At 50.0% G+C, this 18,272-nt stretch overlaps 7 protein-coding genes across 7 annotated transcripts; 4 read left to right on the top strand and 3 right to left on the bottom strand.

Annotated features, from left to right (window-relative positions):
• Window positions 1-1,450: 1,450 nt before the first annotated feature.
• On the top strand, window positions 1,451-2,945 carry N7518_001194 (uncharacterized protein; the record flags this gene model as incomplete). Its single annotated transcript, XM_057182122.1, has 4 exons — window positions 1,451-1,720; window positions 1,784-1,809; window positions 1,866-1,882; window positions 1,954-2,945. 4 exons carry the CDS (start codon window positions 1,451-1,453, stop codon window positions 2,943-2,945), a joined length of 1,305 nt encoding a protein of 434 aa, XP_057043572.1.
• Window positions 2,946-3,228: 283 nt separating this feature from the next.
• Window positions 3,229-5,781, bottom strand: N7518_001195 (dynamin-related GTPase DNM1; the record flags this gene model as incomplete). The annotated part of the gene is made up of 3 exons (XM_057182123.1): window positions 3,229-3,543; window positions 3,609-5,588; window positions 5,683-5,781. 3 exons carry the CDS (start codon window positions 5,779-5,781, stop codon window positions 3,229-3,231), a joined length of 2,394 nt encoding a protein of 797 aa, XP_057043573.1.
• Window positions 5,782-6,297: 516 nt separating this feature from the next.
• Window positions 6,298-8,873, bottom strand: N7518_001196 (putative actin binding protein; the record flags this gene model as incomplete). The annotated part of the gene is made up of 5 exons (XM_057182124.1): window positions 6,298-6,384; window positions 6,454-8,221; window positions 8,278-8,366; window positions 8,425-8,612; window positions 8,672-8,873. The coding sequence occupies 5 exons, from the start codon at window positions 8,871-8,873 to the stop codon at window positions 6,298-6,300; spliced, it is 2,334 nt and encodes a 777-aa protein (XP_057043574.1).
• A 747-nt stretch (window positions 8,874-9,620) lies between these two features.
• On the top strand, window positions 9,621-12,764 carry N7518_001197 (uncharacterized protein; the record flags this gene model as incomplete). Its single annotated transcript, XM_057182125.1, has 4 exons — window positions 9,621-11,021; window positions 11,160-12,280; window positions 12,344-12,432; window positions 12,490-12,764. The coding sequence occupies 4 exons, from the start codon at window positions 9,621-9,623 to the stop codon at window positions 12,762-12,764; spliced, it is 2,886 nt and encodes a 961-aa protein (XP_057043575.1).
• A 312-nt stretch (window positions 12,765-13,076) lies between these two features.
• N7518_001198 (uncharacterized protein) lies at window positions 13,077-14,942 on the bottom strand (the record flags this gene model as incomplete). Its single annotated transcript, XM_057182126.1, has 1 exon — window positions 13,077-14,942. One exon carries the CDS (start codon window positions 14,940-14,942, stop codon window positions 13,077-13,079), a length of 1,866 nt encoding a protein of 621 aa, XP_057043576.1.
• A 507-nt stretch (window positions 14,943-15,449) lies between these two features.
• Window positions 15,450-16,272, top strand: N7518_001199 (GPALPP motifs-containing protein 1; the record flags this gene model as incomplete). Its single annotated transcript, XM_057182127.1, has 2 exons — window positions 15,450-15,992; window positions 16,078-16,272. The coding sequence occupies 2 exons, from the start codon at window positions 15,450-15,452 to the stop codon at window positions 16,270-16,272; spliced, it is 738 nt and encodes a 245-aa protein (XP_057043577.1).
• A 318-nt stretch (window positions 16,273-16,590) lies between these two features.
• Window positions 16,591-17,809, top strand: N7518_001200 (porphobilinogen synthase HEM2; the record flags this gene model as incomplete). The annotated part of the gene is made up of 2 exons (XM_057182128.1): window positions 16,591-16,821; window positions 16,907-17,809. 2 exons carry the CDS (start codon window positions 16,591-16,593, stop codon window positions 17,807-17,809), a joined length of 1,134 nt encoding a protein of 377 aa, XP_057043578.1.
• Between the last annotated feature and the right edge of the window lie 463 nt (window positions 17,810-18,272).

Below are 18,272 nucleotides of genomic sequence, written 5' to 3' on the forward strand. Positions count from 1 at the left end.
TGTGACAAAGTGACTTTTTCTTGTTAGCAGTTTACATATAAAGCGTAGGTACCTGATATGGGAGTTTGGCAGAAGCGGCAGGAGCGGTAGTTACCCAACTAGGAAGGTACACCTGAAAATGCAAGTGAGTGTCTATATCAATGCCCTATCTATATGTTGACACTATATAATAGAGATTATTAAAAGAGCTTGCTTGCTTATTTCTTTGTTCTTTGTCACTTGCTAGTTTAGAGATTGGGATTTGCACTGTTTGCAGGACTATATCTATGGGTTTCCCATTTCTTGCTTCTCACTCTTCTCTCCCCATCTTGGGCCTGGCTTGTCACATCACAACAAGTACCCTTCAATATAACCTTCAATCGCATTAGCATGAAGGTTATAAAAGCCATTTACTTGCTTTTATGAAAGATACATGCCAAGGCCTAAACAAGGTGAAATTCTCTATTTACACTTACCTATCATTCAGAAGAGCTACCATACTCTCTAGGCAGAGTTTGACGAGAGATGCTAGAAGCTATCAGTGCCAAGACCAAGTTTCTTTACTTCTATGGTCTCTTTTCTCTTACCCTTACTTGAATGCAGTATCTATAGCATTCACTGGGGTTCATCTTTGCTCTCGCTACACGGATAGTCATATCAGGGAACCCAGTGCGGACACGCTTCCCGGCGCGAGCATCCTGTATAGGAGTCGCCGCTTTCACGTTGGCCATGGGTATTCAAACTCGGCGGATATGGTTCTTTTCCTTGGTACGGATGTCATCGTCCGGCCTGAACTGGTCGATGATATGCCGTCTTGGTTTCCAACCCCCGGCACGACAAGAAGGTCCCAGCCAAAATTGGTAACTGCGCGGAAACATATCCATGGGTTCATTTGCTCAAAGGGTACGGCGAAGAGAACCGGAATGTCTACGGAATTTCCCTACAATGGAAAGGCTTGCAGCCAGTAAGAGTGCCAGGATTCTCTTCGTGGAGAGACATGGAAGAGGGTGGCAGACCCTTGTCTCAACTGCTAGGAACTTTTCTCGGTATAGCGGATCAGCAGGAGGTCCTCCTTGATATTTACTCTTACTTTGATACAAAGTTGGTGAGCTAGCGCTCTAGCCTAGTGATTCCTAATATCAATTCCGGCCTAGGCGTTGCCCTTGTCATCCTTTCTCTCCTCCTAATTAACTGAATAATTATGTTAGAGGCTTGAGATAGTCAGAGGATTAAGAGTAAACTATATCACAGACAGCTCGAAAGGTACTTTACAATGATAAATCCGGTACATATAGTTGCATATATATATCTCGTGATCCACAATCTTATCTTCAGCCCCAGCTTTCTTTCTTTTAACCACCTCATCTCACCTTTTCATAGGAGTCGCCCTTTGAAACTCCTAAAAGGTAAGAAACTCAATTCATCTTTGTTTGCAATTCCTCTCTGTCAATATCGCTCACACTCGAATAGGATGCTCAATGATCATGAACCTTCAAAAGGACACGATGACTCCTACCTGATCAATCGCTCTCGAGTCTCTACTGTGAATCAATCAAACAGAAGCGCGAACGTCGCTTCGCCCCCCACATCGCGATCTCAAAAATCCGAGGACAAGCTTGATTATGCCCAATTGAAGAAAGATGCCCCGGGCCTCGTTGCTGCCGCCGCCCATGCGGCGGTTCCTAGCTGGACAAGCATGGTTCTAATGGTCTCTCTTATCTTCGGGGGCTGCTGTGCCAATGTGGGTGTCTAGAGAAACCCTCAACGCTGCTACGGAGCCAAAACAGGAACTGATTCTTTACAGGTCTTTGCGCTGGAGGCGATTATCAAGTAAGAAAACAAACCAGGCCAATCCAAACACAACGCTAATCCTATATCTTCTTCAGAGAACAGCCTACTGCCGGTAAGAACGACAACCAGAACGAATGAAAACAACCGCACCGCATATCCTAACCCAACTCGTTCCACGTACAGGTCCCTTGATAACATTCGCCCAATTCGCGATCTGCGCCATTTTCACCATCCCAACCTTCCTATCCCCCTCAGCCGGACCACGAGCTCTATTTCTGCGCCCACGCGCTATCCCACTACGCTCATGGGTGGTATACACCGCTTATTTCATGAGCGTCAACCTCCTCAACAACTGGGCCTTCGCATACAAGATCTCCGTCCCACTACACATAATCCTCCGGTCCGCAGGCCCCGTCGCCTCAATGGTAATCGGCTACCTATACAACGGCAAGCGCTATTCCCGCGGCCAGATCGCCTCGGTAGCGATGCTGACGGTGGGCGTGGCGGCAGCCGCCATGGCCGACGCGCAATCCAAAGGCGTATCTATCCACGTCGAGTCCGATGCGGCGGATACAATCACGACCGTGACGGGCTTCACAATCCTCGCGCTCGCAATGGTCCTTTCTGCGTTCCAGGGCATCTATGCCGACCGGCTGTACGCGACTTACGGCAGAGATCATTGGAAAGAGGCGCTTTTCTACTCGCATGCGCTTTCTCTGCCGCTTTTCTTGACGAGTTGTCCGCAGTTGCTGGGTCAGTGGCGGGTGGTGGCTTCGTCGCCTTCTTTGCTGTCGCATTTGGATTCCGGGTTGTGGGGGTCGTCTGGTGCGGTTGGGAGCACTGCTTTCTCGGTGCTGGGGCGGATTTGCCACATTGAGGCTGTCAAGGCTTTCCTGGCGCATCTGCCGGTTCAGGTGGCTTATCTGGCGATGAATGCACTGACGCAGTACCTGTGTATCCGGGGAGTCCATCTTTTGTCGGCCAAGTCGTCATCGTTGACTGTGACTATTTTCTTGAATGTTCGCAAGTTGGTTTCGCTGCTCCTATCGATTTACCTCTTCGGGAATAATTTGGCTGGAGGTGTTTTGGTTGGCGCGGCTTTGGTGTTTGTCGGGGGTGGTTTATATGGCTTTGAGGGTGCACGTCTACGAAGCGTTGCCAAAAAGGCCCAGTGATATATCATATTAGATAGATCTTGATCTAAATGTCTAGACAAAATTCCTTTTGCGCGAGTTTTCTCGGTTTTACCTTAGAGCCGGTTACTTCTAGAAGCCATGCCACGAATAGAGGAAAAATATATCGATATCATGTGCAGGCTGCAGTAGTTGTACATAAATTGAGAAAAAGCAACATTGTCCACACCATTTGAGTGGAAAGGTAAGGCATCAAGCATGACGCAAAATCAAGATCTCCCGGGCTACCCCGGAGTCAGACCAAAATAATAAAACAGTTAACCATCTATAAGACCTCGCCCACAATCTTGGCGGCTTCCTTGTACGTTTCCAATAGCCGCTCACACTTCTCTCTCTCGGCCTTGATACCATCATCCTCGTAGAGAAGCTCACCGAAAAGATCTTCTTTATAAAGTTCGCTCACGAGTCTGTTTTGCACCACATCCTTGCAGTGATTGACAAGGAGGTGCATGACAGCCTTGGGGACCTGGTCTGCAATGGTTTCTCGGACGATGTTGAAGTATGATGAGATGAGACGGCGAATGAGCTCAGTTTCGAGCATCTCACGTTCCGTGAGTGCAGGCTCCGTGTTCTCATTGGGCTGTAAGAGTTGAAGTCAGCCATAACCATCTAAAGCTTAAACAACGAATGCGCAGTGGTACTTACGAATACAGAGATGTCACCACCATACTCCGACGGTGCAGTGTATCCCTCAGTCGGCATAATGGGAGCCCGAACCTCGGCACGCCGAATGCTCTGGCTAATGCTCGGCTCACCAACATTTGGCCCTTGCCGGTGGGGGTTCATGCCTGCCGGTGGCATGGCCATGTTGTGAGTACCTTCCTTACCGAAGAAGTAGTTCAGGAACGAGTCGCGGGCATTGTTCGAGCCACCGCCACCGAACGCAGCATGGTTAGATTGACTGCCATTCAGAGAAGCAGCAATGCCATTCTCGCCTGTGCGGCCAACATGAGGAGACATGCTTCGCGATCCCTTAGAAGAGTGGATTCGGACGGGGGGGTTTTGCTTGTCAGAATATTCTTCTTCCTCAGGACCTCCCGTAGTCCCATTGGGAGCTCCCAATTCCTTTTGACGTCGCTTCTCACGCTTTCTTTTTTCCTCCGCTAGCAAGGCTTTTCTTTCTTCGTCCTGCTTGTTCTGCATGATTGAAGACATGGCAGCTGCGGCACCAAGGAAGTTCGGGTGGTTGGTGTTGATGTAAGCTCTTTGGATCGAGATCAAAGATTCTACATAAGTCGAGCAGGGGCCCAGGCGCTCACGAAGAAGGTCAGATACGACCTCAATCAACTTTCCTTGGAGACGAGGGAAACGCAGGAGCTCTTGATTGCCACATGTGTGGCAGATCTTGATAAGCTCCTCATAGACCAGCTCCACGCATCGCTGACTGGGTGATTCGAGGAGTTTAATCTGTGGTTTGACCAGCAAATCAAAGGCCAACTCCGGGACGAACAGACTGGGACGAGGACCTGTCGAGTTTCGGATGGCCGTTCGGATGTCGGAGACAGTCAGGTTGTGAGTGGGATCAATGGTTTCCAGTGAGTTTCCAAAAACAGAGTTGAAAATGTAGTAAATCCTTGCTCCACCGCATAGCTCTTTCGTAGAAATCTCCGAGGAAGTTCCGTCGATAGACGAGATGAACGACGCGGCGAACCTGGTCATCTGCTGAAGAATCAATGATCCCCGGTGTTCTTCGCCACTGAACTGTTTGTTTCCGTAGCTGGCCAACTCTTGCTGAGTCTGACCCATCAAGGTGTTTAGCCGAGCTTTGATATCCGGAAGCCGGTCACGAATGTGAGACATCAGGGTTGTGTTCAGAGTCTTGGCCAAAAAGTGCGTACCACACCGGTTGGCCATATTCCGGTAAGCTGGATGATGCCGGAAGAACTCAGCCTCTGCCCGCAATGCATCGGAAAGCGATTTTCCACACTGGATGTCCTGCTGGGACCGGTTGACAACGCCGATAAATCCGAGCTTCAAGGGGTACACACGTCCAGACAGGATGTCCATCGCATTGGTGCCATGGTCCATGAGATCCAGCTTTGACAGAACACCGATCGTCCTCCGGCCCATGGGATCCACCTGACGGGCAAGCTTCAGCGCCTCCGAATTGACCAGATCGACATTAGCCGGAGAGACCGCAAGGATAATGCTGTTCGGCTTGGCAATATATTCCAAAATCAAGGTGCGTGTTTGTTTTTCAATGTCCGACGGTTGATCACCAATGGGCACCTTCGTCAATCCAGGCAAATCCACGAGCGTGAGGTTGAGCACATGAGGTGAGAATATCTTGAGGTTGATCGGTTGTCTATTGATGCCCTTGTTGCTTCCTGCGATTCTTGCCGTCTCTGCTTCGATCTCTTGCTTCACTTGTGCAAAGTCATCAAACTTACGTCCCGGCTGGTGGTGGAATTCAGCCCATTCGTGTTGACCGGCAACACTGGCAGCCGTGTGTGGGATATGGACCTCATCGTTTTCCGGCTTATCATCACGTTCACTGGGCACGTTGATAAGTTGCAGGATGAGGGGCCGTCGGGTGACAATTCCGCTACCTCTTGGTAGAAAGTCCCTTCCGACGATATTCTCTAGGACCGAAGACTTTCCGGATGACTGGGAACCAACAACAACCTAAGAGGGAAGCGGGGATTAGTCTTGGGTTGACCGGGTATCAAATGACAATTCTCTCTCAACCTCCGAGAGCTCTCTACCCGACTAGACTCACAATTTGGGGCAAATCCAAGGAATCATTCCCAATGGTATTGAAGACCAGATCCTGAAGCTTGTTCACTGTCACGAGCAGATCCTCGCCCAGCGATGTCATGATGTCGAACTGAAGGCTGGCTCCTTGAGACACACAGGTAAGAGTTAGAGCCCGGAGTTAAGAAGAGTGAAAAACTAGTAAAGGTACACGCAAAGTGAGGTCGCGTGCAAACGGTCACCGGGATCCCTGAAGGCCTAAGCAACTCTCCTTGGAACCTTGGAACATTGTTTATGGCCACTTTTTCGGCACACGTGATGCTGACATAAGCATGTGTCTCCGATCATGACGTCGGTGATTCGTTGGCTTTAAATACACATCCAGGCACGTGGATACTATATATGCATACATGTTCAAAAGGAGTAATACTACGAGGATAAGATGTAAATCTAGAACTACAAGATAATGAGTCATTCGAATGAGCCTTATTGACTCCATTTGAATTGAAAGTGGTAGTGAACTGGGTATTTATACTGAAAGAACCAAGGATACATAGTTAGATCTAGTTTGGCGAATCAATAGAATTTTGAATTTCCCCTGGTCGCATTGCTGGAGTCGGAGTATCTACGCATTATCCAATCATTCGTCCAAGCGAACATAGTTGGCAGGGAATAGACCTTGTTTGCCATTGTACTCACCAAGCCACCAGTCGTCATCGGGGAATTCCTACAACCGGGTTAGCACTGTAGATAGTGATGGGGCAAAGCCGAGAAAAACAGGGATTGCTCCACTTACCACGTTGGAGATCTTTGCATCTTCAGGGAAACCGATCTCGTTATCCTCGGCAGCTTCATAGTCATACAAAGCTGTGGCCGTGACACCGTTGGAGCTTGGAGTAGCCACCGATGGTGTAGCGGCAGCGACAGGGATGGGTGCCGCCGGGACGGGGGCAGCAACAGGCTCTGGCTCTGGCTCCGCTTCATAATGATCGGAAGCGGCTGGTGCGTGTGACACAGGTTCTGTGTCTTCCACAATCTCCACATAGTTGGCGGGGAAGAGACCACGCTCACCCTGAGTATTGACACCCACCCACCAATCCTCGTCGACCATTTCAATGTCGGTCACATACTCTCCCTCTCGCAATTCAATCTCATTATCCTCGGCCTTCTCGTAGTCGTACTGGATCTGAGCTCGCGGTCCGCCTTGGGGCTGCTCGGGCTGCTGAGGAGCGGTTGCCTCGGCCGCAGCGCGGCCCAGGTCGTGAGAATCATCCTCAATTTCCCTCTCGTCGGGAACGGCCTCTTGGAGGCTCCGAACAGGCATAGCAGGGGGAGGGGAATATTGTTCCTCGTGCGCATCCGCAACACTGTCGGCAGCGCCACGGCCAACCGGCATGGCAATCTGGATCGGCGAGCTCTCACGCTCCGGGGAGGGAGGTGTCGGGGAGCGAGGAGGCTGCGGTGGTGGAGTAGGAAGAGCCTGCTGGGCATCATGCTCAGGCTCAGACTCGACGGGTCCAGAGGATAGCCCGGGTACGGGAACAGGGCGACTGGCCTGCGGAACAGGTGGAGCAGGAGGAGCGAGTGGCGCGGGCGCCGGTGTGGGCGTGTCCTGAGCGAACTGGTCACGAATAGCACTCACGTGAGGTTGTGGTTTATCCTCTTGTTGGTCATTGGCCTTTGCATCAACAGGCTGTTCAGGATCATATGATTTCTCCTGTGCGGTTTGAACGGGAGCCCAGGACTTGCCCGCATAGGAGCTTCTCCACTCGCTCTGGCCACTAGGTTGGCTTTGAATCGGGGCAGGAGTAGAGGTAGGCTCAGTGGTTCCAGATGACGGAGCGACTCCGCGCTCCTTGGCTTTACGCTCTGCCCAAATTTGAGCGGGTGTCTTGCCTCCCTCATCAGCAAAAGTTCGGCTTGCAGTTCCAATCGGCGCGCTCGTGGTTGGCTTAGGCCCGAGACCAACTGGGAGGGGTGGCTTTGTTCCAGGGAAGGAGGGGCTAGAGCCAAACTTGTTGGCAACCCTTGGCTTGGGTAGGGTGGTCAAACGCTCCGCGGCATGAGAGGGCGCAGGTCGCTCGGGCAACGTTGTTGGCTGTTGGCTGAATGCGGTGCTCGATGGGACGTTGTCACTGGCTTCCGGCTTCTGTGCTCTAGCTCGGATAGCAGCGATGTCGACTTTGCCAATGGGCTCGTAAGAACCCTTGATGATTGCCGGGCGCTCATCTTTCAGCTGACCAGATGCGGCAGCTTGTTTCCGAATTGCAGCAATATCGACTTTACCCACTGGCTGGTAACCACCTCTAACCACATCGCTAGAATCATCCGATGCAGTAGCGGCAGGTTGGCGGCTCGCTGTGGGGTTTGCCTTGAGTTCTTGTAAGTTCACTCTAGTGGGCTGGTAAGCCGATTGTACCTTTTCCAATTGGGTGCGAGTCACGGGAGGGGCATCTGCACCCCATCCATCATCATTCACGCCAGCTCTTGAAGGTGTGGGCAGTACGCGAGCAGCTGGGCTGGGGGTGATGCCCCCAGATCGAGTCGGTGTGAAAGCAGGCTTGCTAGCCACGGCAGGCCGGGGGCTGGGGCCCGGGCTGAGGCCTCGCCTACTGAATACTTGGAGCCAGAGGAATCTGCCACCCGCTGGACGATTCCCTCGGGGGTTAGATCCCCATCTGCTCGGGCTGTGATCTGCACATGGTATCCCTATCCAGCCAAGTCAGTTTCACCACAACAGTTGCATCAGGGGAAGGAAACTCCTCACATGAAGGAACTTGGCAACTGCAGCCAGGTGGCTAGTAAAGTAGCCCTTTGTTCGTTCCGGCACACCTTCTCCACACCAGCCAATGAGAACGTTTTTGGGAAGACCGGTGTTGGAATCCGTCACCTTTACATAGGCGAATTGCACCCGTCCTTCGGAAAATTCCTCGATGAGATCCGCCAATTCACCCTCTGCAGTACGATTGGTTAATATAAGGTGATGGGCTTGGTCGGTAAAAAGGATCACTAACCTCCGGTGCTCTGGACCTTAAGGACACTCTCCTTACCTCCATCTTGCTGGAAGGCACTAACAAGCGGGGTAGAAACCGAGTAGACAGCCCATTGGCCATAGGTCGCAGACCCTCCGTTCCCAGAAGGGGGCGGTGCATTCACCACTGTCTGATAACTTTTTGATATCGAGGGGCCATTGGACGAGAGATTGAGAGAAGCCATGACTTTCCGGCGAATAGGCGGGGAGAAGGAAGCAAAAGCTTGTCAAGTTTCAGATGTGTCCACGTGGGAGGAGGGGCAGCTTTTTTTTTGTTACAATATCTGTATATCATGCAGTGTCAGCAAAAAGCACTCCAGACTGTTGGTGTTGGGGTGGGATATAATCGGGGAGGGGAATAGATAGGAGAAGAGGGAGTTGACGTAGGTGGGCATTTGTAAACACTGACCGGGAAAAAAGGATAGAAGCAACGGGGTTGAATGCTTTCAAGATGAGAATATCGCGACACCAAAGAAAAGGATAAGTACAGAATCAAGAGGAATAGAGAGAAAGGTCCAGGAGAACGATGAAGCCTAAAGGTGGAGAGGAGAGACGGAGGTTAGGGGAAAGGTGTTATAATACGATACTTCGTACGGCCAATACATGCACATGTGTCTATTTACGTGTATTTTTGTGTATGTATTTTACAGCACCGGGGCCTGGACTTTCTTCCCCATTCTTCACCGACAGAGAGGTGGGGAGCTTGAGCTCTCGAAGAGTTTTTTTTTTCTTCTTCTTCTCTCTGGTTTTCTTTGGTTTAGAGTATCCTACTTTCTAATTGTTCTAATTCAATTCTATACTGTCCGAAATCGCATTGTTGACCTTGTGTGGAACCCCAAGTTATGCAATAATCTCATCACAACCCTTTTCAGTTATACAATCCTATTCTTTACTTGGGTACACACAGGATATAGCAAGGGGGCACAGCAGTCATGGGACCTACTCAACCCGATTTCAGTGCCAGTCAGAATGCCAACGCGTCTGCTGATTCGTCCAACAATGAATCGGCCACTTCCCCGGGTCTCGAAGGTCCCGTGGACTCTCCTCTCCATGAAAGCTCTAATGCACTAGATCAGCCCGCAGAGGATATTTTGCCCAGAGACCAACAGCAGAAAACGGCCACCTATGACTATGCCTATGAGAAGTCCATGAGTCACGCCGAGGCAAGACTCTTCTATCAACATCATCAGCTAGCCGCGCGGAACGACACCCTGCCTTCGAGCCCAGTGGCCCCAGCCCGCTCAACATTCGAATCACGCCTTGAAGAATCACCGAGCCTTTCGGATCCGATGAATAGTCAAGGCCAGATCTCTCGCGAGGGATCTATGGTGTTTGAACACGAACCCTCGACACTACGATTGCAAACCGCCAGTGAACCCAATCCCTCTGTGCCACGTTACCTCGAAGACGACCAAGACGAGGCGAACGATTCTGCCCGAAACCAGGCGGTGATTCTAGATGCTGTCCAAGGGCAGGGACCATACTCGGTGGCGGCGGCGAGTCTGCAAAGCGCCGGTGTGGGGATCGGAGGCCCTCAGGTTGCTAGCGGATATGCGTCTAGCAGTGATGCTGTCACGTCTGAGCTGAGTGCTATCTACTGCAAAATCAAGAAACTACTTGATCGGCGATCCCAGTACTTGGCGCTTTCTTTGCAGGGACCCGGAGATGATCCTAAGGACCAACCAGACTGGGAGATTTATCCTCCGCCTCCAGAACCAGCGTGGGATCATGAGAAGGAATATCACCCCGGCAACATCGGTGACCCATCTGACCTTGCAGGAAAGAAGAGGAAAATGGGCCAAGATATTGGGGAGGATTTTGACATGGAAGAATTGATGCCTCTACCCAAAGAATCACCCTGGACGTATAGGCTGGATGGCAACAGTGTATATCAGGTCTTTGATTCTGAAACTGCTGCTGACCAGCAAACACCTATTGTTCAGATTCCCTCGTTGCGCGATTTCTATATGGATCTGGACGCCGTGATCGATGTGTCGACCGACGGACCTGCGAAGAGTTTTGCGTTCAAGCGGCTGTCGTACTTGGAGGGCAAATTCCAACTGTATACGCTGCTCAATGAATACCAGGAGATGGCCGACAGCAAGAAGGTTCCTCACAGGGACTTTTACAACGTGCGTAAAGTGGATACCCACGTTCATCATTCGGCATGCATGAACCAGAAACATCTTCTTCGCTTCATCAAGAGCAAGATGAGAAAGTCCCCGGACGAAGTTGTCCTTTTCCGAGACGGAAAACATCTGACCTTGAGAGAGGTCTTTGAGAGTATTAACCTGACTGCTTATGATTTGAGTATTGATACTTTGGATATGCACGTAAGTCTCTCATCACATCCCTTGTTTCGATTCCGAATCTTTAGATGATGAAGGAAGATGCAGCCTATATACATCAACATTTCCTCTACGCTCACTCTTAAGCTACAGGTTTTACTATTACTGACTCTGACTTCGTAGGCACACACCGACTCTTTCCACCGATTTGACAAATTCAATTTGAAGTATAATCCCGTTGGAGAATCTCGACTGCGTGAAATCTTCCTCAAAACAGACAATTACATCAAAGGTCGCTACCTCGCAGAGATCACCAAGGAAGTAATCTCAGACTTAGAATCTAGCAAATACCAAATGGTGGAATGGCGAATCTCGATCTACGGTCGTTCCCTTCAGGAATGGGATAAGCTTGCGGCCTGGGTAGTGGACAACAAGTTGTTCTCGCCTAATGTTCGCTGGCTCATTCAAGTGCCTCGTCTCTATGATGTGTACAAATCAAGCGGCATGATGGAGAACTATGAACAAGTTATCACCAATGTCTTCCAACCGCTGTTCGAAGTGACCAAAGATCCTTCTAGCCATCCTAAACTCCACGTCTTCCTCCAGCGAGTGGTGGGATTCGACAGTGTGGATGATGAAAGTAAGCCCGAGCGCCGGCTGTACAGAAAGTACCCCATCCCCCGGGAGTGGAACACCAAGCAGAATCCGCCTTACACTTACTGGTTGTATTTCATGTTCGCCAACATCGCTTCCCTCAACAACTGGCGGAAACGCCGAGGATTCAACACGTTCGTTCTACGCCCTCATTGTGGAGAGGCAGGCGACCCGGATCATCTGGCTGTCGGCTTCCTCTGCTGCCACAGCATCAGTCATGGTATCTTGCTGCGCAAGGTACCCTTCCTGCAATATCTTTACTATCTGGATCAGATTGGCATTGCCATGTCACCACTCAGTAACAACGCTTTGTTCCTTACATACGATAAGAACCCCTGCGCGACCTTCTTCAAGCGAGGACTCAATGTTTCTTTGTCTACCGATGATCCATTGCAGTTTGCATTTACAAAGGAGCCTCTCATTGAGGAATACTCAGTTGCAGCGCAGATCTACAAATTCAGCGCAGTCGACATGTGCGAACTCGCCAAACATTCAGTCGACCAAAGTGGATTTGAGCTTTCCCTCAAAGAAAGATGGCTCGGCGCGAATTGTTCCCTGCCTGGAATCGCTGGCAATAATGTTGCAAAGAGCAATGTACCAGATATTCGTGAGGCGTTCCGACATGAAACATTGCTGGGAGAATGGTCCTTGTAAGTTGCCTATCGTGCCTTTGACGTCAAAGAAATGAGACTAACTGTACATCGTCTCATCAGGATCGAGCGATATGGCGACGGCAATGGGACCGGAGAACAGAAGAGCTTGGCTCCAGGTCCACCAGGGGAATCGGTGTCCTCGAATCATGGTAAATCTATCTTAAGGAATTAGGAATTATGCGGCCGACTGACTTTGAAATTCTCAGATCACAATGCACCTAACCTCGAGTCGCAATCTGAGCTAAGTTCAAGTGTAGCTGACACTACTGATGCCTCACTCAGTGAGGCCCATGGTACAAACCAGACAACCACCGCTCCGTCGGCTCCGTCGACATATGTAGCTCGATCACCTCGCCTTGGAACGGGTGAGTTCTCGTCCCCTGGCAGTGGAACAGGAGTTGGGGGATCAGACGGTCTTCCAGAACAGAAGATTTTCCCAGGAATTGTTCATGAGAGGGCTCGAAAGGGGACTATGCAATAGGATTACACGTGAGCGGCTTTACGTGACACATCACAGACTAAGGGGAGAGAGCAAAATATTGGGTTAATTCTAATGCAAATTGGCTCCTCTATCGGTCAAGTTAAAAATTCAAGTGACCGTGACCCGGTAGTAGAGTACCACGGGCATGCTACACATGTAAAATGCCGACCTCTATCAAAAACCCAAGAACGCCTGAAGAAATAGCCACGAATTCAACACGCACCACACGCACCCCACGCCGTTTATGTCAATCAAACACCAATGCACGCCTCTCAACCGTAACATACAAATTATATGTTTCAAGTACGTACTTCAAATAGCCCAGCTGCCTTTTCGTTCTGGCATTCCCCAGCCTTCAGGATTGGGATCTTCTCCAGTCATACCAGGCTCCTGCCTCGCCCATTCCCGGATGTATAGACGGAGCGCTTTCCATCGTGCACAGGCATTCGCAAGATCATCCTTGTCTGGGGCTGCAACATAGCCTTTAACATCAGTTTTCAAGTCGTCCCGACGAAGAGCCTCGACGGGAATACCCGAGATTTTGCTGAGTTCGTAATCATAATAACGCGCAAGACAAGGGTAACCCAGAGACAAGTAATTATAAATTTGAGTCACAAATCCATCATGAAATTCGGACTCGATGACTTTCTGGAGATTAGGACTCGTGGGCTTCCAGGGACTCTGATTTCTGGGCGAGGTTGCGAGATGATTCAGATGTGTATGTGAAGGAGATGGGCTGAGCCCCATGCTAATGCCAGACTCATCGATACGAGGCATGGGGGTCACAATTCCGGGGAATAGACCGTGCCCCTCCCGCTCTTGGCCCTCGTCTTTGCAACAAGTACCCATCCAAAGACCAGAACCCTTTCCGCCGTCCCGAGGAGGCGATGCGTACCATAAGTCACCACAGCCAGCACAAAGATCATGTACACGAGAAATCGCATCGAGGCTAAAGTGGTCACATATCGTTCCCTCGGGTGAGGCGCATCGAGGAAGGACGATGTCCTTGCCAAGCATGGGCGGGCTCTTGCCATTCTCATTGAGTTGTGATGAAGATTTTCGTTTTCCAGATGCAGCCATAGCCCGGATCCTCATTTCAGCCTCCTCCTTGTGGTGGCGCATGTAGTCCAGTTCCCAAGACAAATCCGCCGAAGATTGTCGTCGAGACTTGACATGATCATAATTAGGCATATGACAATCGCCGGAATCTCCACTATCTTCCTCGATGGCGAAATGATCAACAGGCACGTAGACTTGCTCGTTGGGAAAGGCAGCCAACGCTTGCTCCTTCAACTGGATATGTGCGGATTGAGCGGCAAGAGAGAGCAAGAATTCCGAAACCTCCCCATTGGGAGTTGCACGGAGTGGCTTGCTTGTGCATAAATCTCGTGTAACTTTATGGAAAGGCCCGGGCGGGGAAGTGCACGTTGAATGCGATCTGGAGTTGTCCGAATCTTCGCTGCTGTCAGAGGGGATCGATGGAAGATCCGGAACTCGAAACGAGTGTCTGCGAGCTTGATGTCGGCGCAGAAGATTGGAAGAAGAAAACTGAGATTCGGATGGCAGATAAGTGAGGACATGGGTATTTATATCTGACCATGTTGTTGTGTCTGGGGAAATGATTGTATGGGGTGCTGGAGATCCTACGGCGTTATGCCGTTTGGGAAACGGGACAGGTTCGCCCTTTCGAACGGAGCGGGTCTCAGTTTGTATCAATTCGGGTTTGAATCTTCTTGGAGCCGTTGATGTCTGCTCAGACGACGTAGAGTTCCTCTCATCTACCTCAGAAGTCGAATAAGACCGTCTCTTACTAGTCTTGCTTGTTTCAATTGGTTCGGGTAAAAACCTTCTGGTCGGTTGATGTTCACTAGGGTCGTTTGAATGTGTTTCTGGCTTTGATGGAGCGGGTTGATTTGCTCCACTCAAAGCTGGCTGCTGGACGTTGGAGCTTCGTGATACGATCTCGATCGGCTGGGGTAGGAATCTCCGAGGGACCCTTGGTTGTTCATGACTTTGTGCAAGACCAGATTCTTGTGGCTGGTATCGACTATCCGAAGAAGTTGGCTGATCCCCGTGAAGAGTAATCATATCTCGAGCGTTGTCTGTAAGTTGACTCGCCTCTCTTCCATCCTCCGTGGGCATGTTAGGTTTCCCATGTGCTTCTGGTGGATGGCCCATTATCTTATCCTCAGTATCTCAGCTCTGAACCATGCTCGTATTGAATCAAGATGGTTGACAGAGCATAACCATTTTAGGGGGTTCAATTAAGGCACACTGGGTGTGTGTTATCAGTGGGTTTATTGACGGGCATGCGGGGTCGAAAGAGCGGTCTCGATGTGACTAGTAGAGAAACGAAAAGAGGCGTAACGGAATGTAATGTATCAGTTATCATGGATCGATCAAAGAGGCAAAGTAACCTGAATATGTTCAGAATGTACAGTGTATCAGAAATGCATTTTGTAAAAGAAGGGAAGTGCACATGTGAGAAGTGGAAAGTTGTGGTAAATTCCATACAAAACAGGGCACGTGCAAGTAAGTTCTCGGCCGCGGGTACCTTTTATGACATCAGCTCTTCCAGGGTTGGCTGTTACGAGATTACCATACGCGATAAGGGGGGCGATAAGATAAAAGTCATTCGAGAAATGAATGTGCTCTTCGACTTCTTTTCCTACGTCTAGTACAGCAATGGATTCCAAAGACAAGCGGAAATTTGACGAGACTACAGATGATTCTCAACCTGGATCGGTCGCGAAGCAGCGGAAGGTAATCGGACCTTCTCTCCCGCCACCTCAGGAGGCCGACGCGGCGAGTGAAACTAGCAGAGATGATGATGATGATGATGACGACGACGACGATGATTTCGGTCCAAGCCTTCCTCCCTCCGGTCCAGTGGGCTCTGTGCGACAAGAGCCCACGGCTCCTGATATATCTAAATCAGTGGAAAAGGAAAAGGAAAACCAGCGAGATCAATGGATGCTGCAACCTCCTTCCCATTCCGACTGGTCTTCTAAGGTCGACCCTACACAACTACGAAGTCGCAAGTTCAATACAGGCAAATCAGCCACGGCATCTAAGGATCTAGATTCCTCGTGGGTTGAGACTCCAGAGGAGCGAATGAGGCGACTACAGGATGCAGTCATGGGCGTTGCTGCTTCAAAAAAACAGCCCGGGGACTACAAAGGTCCTTCAAACGCAAAGATGATGGAGGATCAAATCAAGAAATACAAGGTAATTATTGGCATATACTTTCCTCGGAAATTTCATACTTTATTCTCTCCGCGTTCTTCATTTTGTTCTAACATACGTCTTGTAGGAGATGACCGGGAAGACCACTCGCCTAGAAACCCAAGCTCAGGCACCGGAAGAAGAGGATGATCCAAGTGCGCGCGCATTTGACCGAGAGAAGGATATGGCAGTTGCTTCGAAGATATCCAGCGCGCAGCGCCGGGAGATGGTCAAGAAGGCAGCAGATTACAACACACGTTTTACAAAGGGCAGCTTCTTATAGCCATATTTCTTGTTTATAGTTTGAATACCCAAGACTTTAGGAAAGATTACAAAAAAGACAGGCCGCTCATGCGGCAGACCATTATTATTACTGAATTATGCATATCTTTCATACGGAGTACGGAGAACTCTGCGATCTAATCTTCGCCCGGTTATCCGGCTGACTCGGAGTGGCCAAAAGTGCGGGTTGTGAAGGGCTGAGTCAACCAATCAACGTCGCTGATATTCACCTTAGTTATCCTCCTCCCTAATTCCCTTAAATTCCACCTCTGGATATTCCGTTGTTCCTACTCATCTGTCGTCTGTCTTTCTCTCAACCATGTCTTTCTCAAATCTGGTCTCCGATATTGCCTTCCGTGATGCTCGTGTGGATGATGGCAGCTCCCAAATCTCCCATGCCCGATCTCAGATGTCTCGTGCGACCGCTCGGTCGTATGCCAGCACCGCAGCCACAAGCATAAGCATTTCTGGCGAAGTCTCTAGCCAGCTACATGCTGGCTACAGCCATCCTCTGACCAGAGCATGGCAGGCCGATAGGCAATTAACAAAGGTCCGCCCTCAATGGTGTTATGAAACCCATAATATGACACACTTAATCGCACTGGCAACTCGTCGCTAATACATTATCTCTGCAGGATATGCTTATCTATCCCTTGTTCGTCACGGACAACCCGGATGAGGAGACATTGATTCCTTCGTTGCCCAATCAACATCGTCGTGGAATCAATCGCCTGGTTCCTTTCCTTGCCCCCCTTGTTAGAAAGGGGCTGCGCTCGGTAATGCTGTTTGGTGTTCCGCTCCACCCGTCCGCCAAAGATGCACTGGGAACCGCCGCAGATGACCCCGATGGTCCTGTGATTAAAGCCATTCGTCTTCTCCGATCTCGTTTCCCTCAGCTTTATATCACAGCCGATGTGTGCCTTTGCGAGTACACATCGCACGGTCACTGTGGTATCCTACGAGAGGATGGAACCCTCGACAATGGGCAATCCGTTGACCGGATTTCCGATGTAGCTGTTGCCTACGCGGCAGCCGGAGCTCACTGCGTCGCTCCATCAGACATGAACGACGGAAGAATCCGGGCGATCAAGCTCAAGTTGATTGAAGCCGGTTTAGCCCACCGTGTACTTTTGATGTCTTACAGTGCCAAATTCAGCGGCTGCTTATATGGACCGTTCCGCGACGCGGCTGGTTCCTGCCCCTCATTCGGAGATCGCCGGTGCTACCAGCTTCCTCCGGGCGGCCGCGGTCTTGCCCGACGTGCGATACAGAGAGACATGGCCGAGGGTGCAGATATTATCATGGTGAAGCCAGCCAGCAGCTACCTTGATATCATCCGGGATGCCAAAGATTTGGCACACGATCTTCCAGTGGCCGCCTACCAGGTCAGTGGTGAATTTGCAATGATTCATGCCGCTGCCAAGGCCGGTGTCTTCAATCTCAAGGACATGGCCTTCGAGAGCACCGAAGGCATATTGAGAGCAGGCGCTGGGATCGTGATTACTTATTTCGTCCCGGAATTCCTCGACTGGCTTTAGTTGTTTATTCAACTCGATTTTAACTGCTACATTTCTCCACTCCAAAAGTGCGATTTTCGGGCCTCACATTTTCCGTGCGATTATCATGACTGCATTTCTACATCTGACATCTATCTATGGTGGGTCTGATGTATTGAACATAAATGCTACTTGAAAACTGGATAGATTCCCCTTACGCGATATGATGTTTTCTTTTCTTTGTGTTAACGATTACCCTTTATTACAATATTATTAATTCCTTCTTTTTCGGTGCAACCGGCCTCGGGATAGTGTAGCAGATTTTTGATTTCAAATCGACATTAAAATATGTAGCAGAATCGAGATTGAATTGAGGTAAACAGGCTGAATAATGCAGAAACATTGTGTATAAACTGCAAGATGACCCCGATTCGCCGCACAGAACGCTAATAACATACAAATTAAAGGGAAACCATTCGTCAGGGACAGTGGATATCGAAATCAA

This window comes from Penicillium psychrosexuale (assembly GCF_028828465.1).
Source record: "Penicillium psychrosexuale strain IBT 29551 chromosome Unknown utg000002l, whole genome shotgun sequence".
NCBI classification, from domain to species: domain Eukaryota; kingdom Fungi; phylum Ascomycota; class Eurotiomycetes; order Eurotiales; family Aspergillaceae; genus Penicillium; species Penicillium psychrosexuale.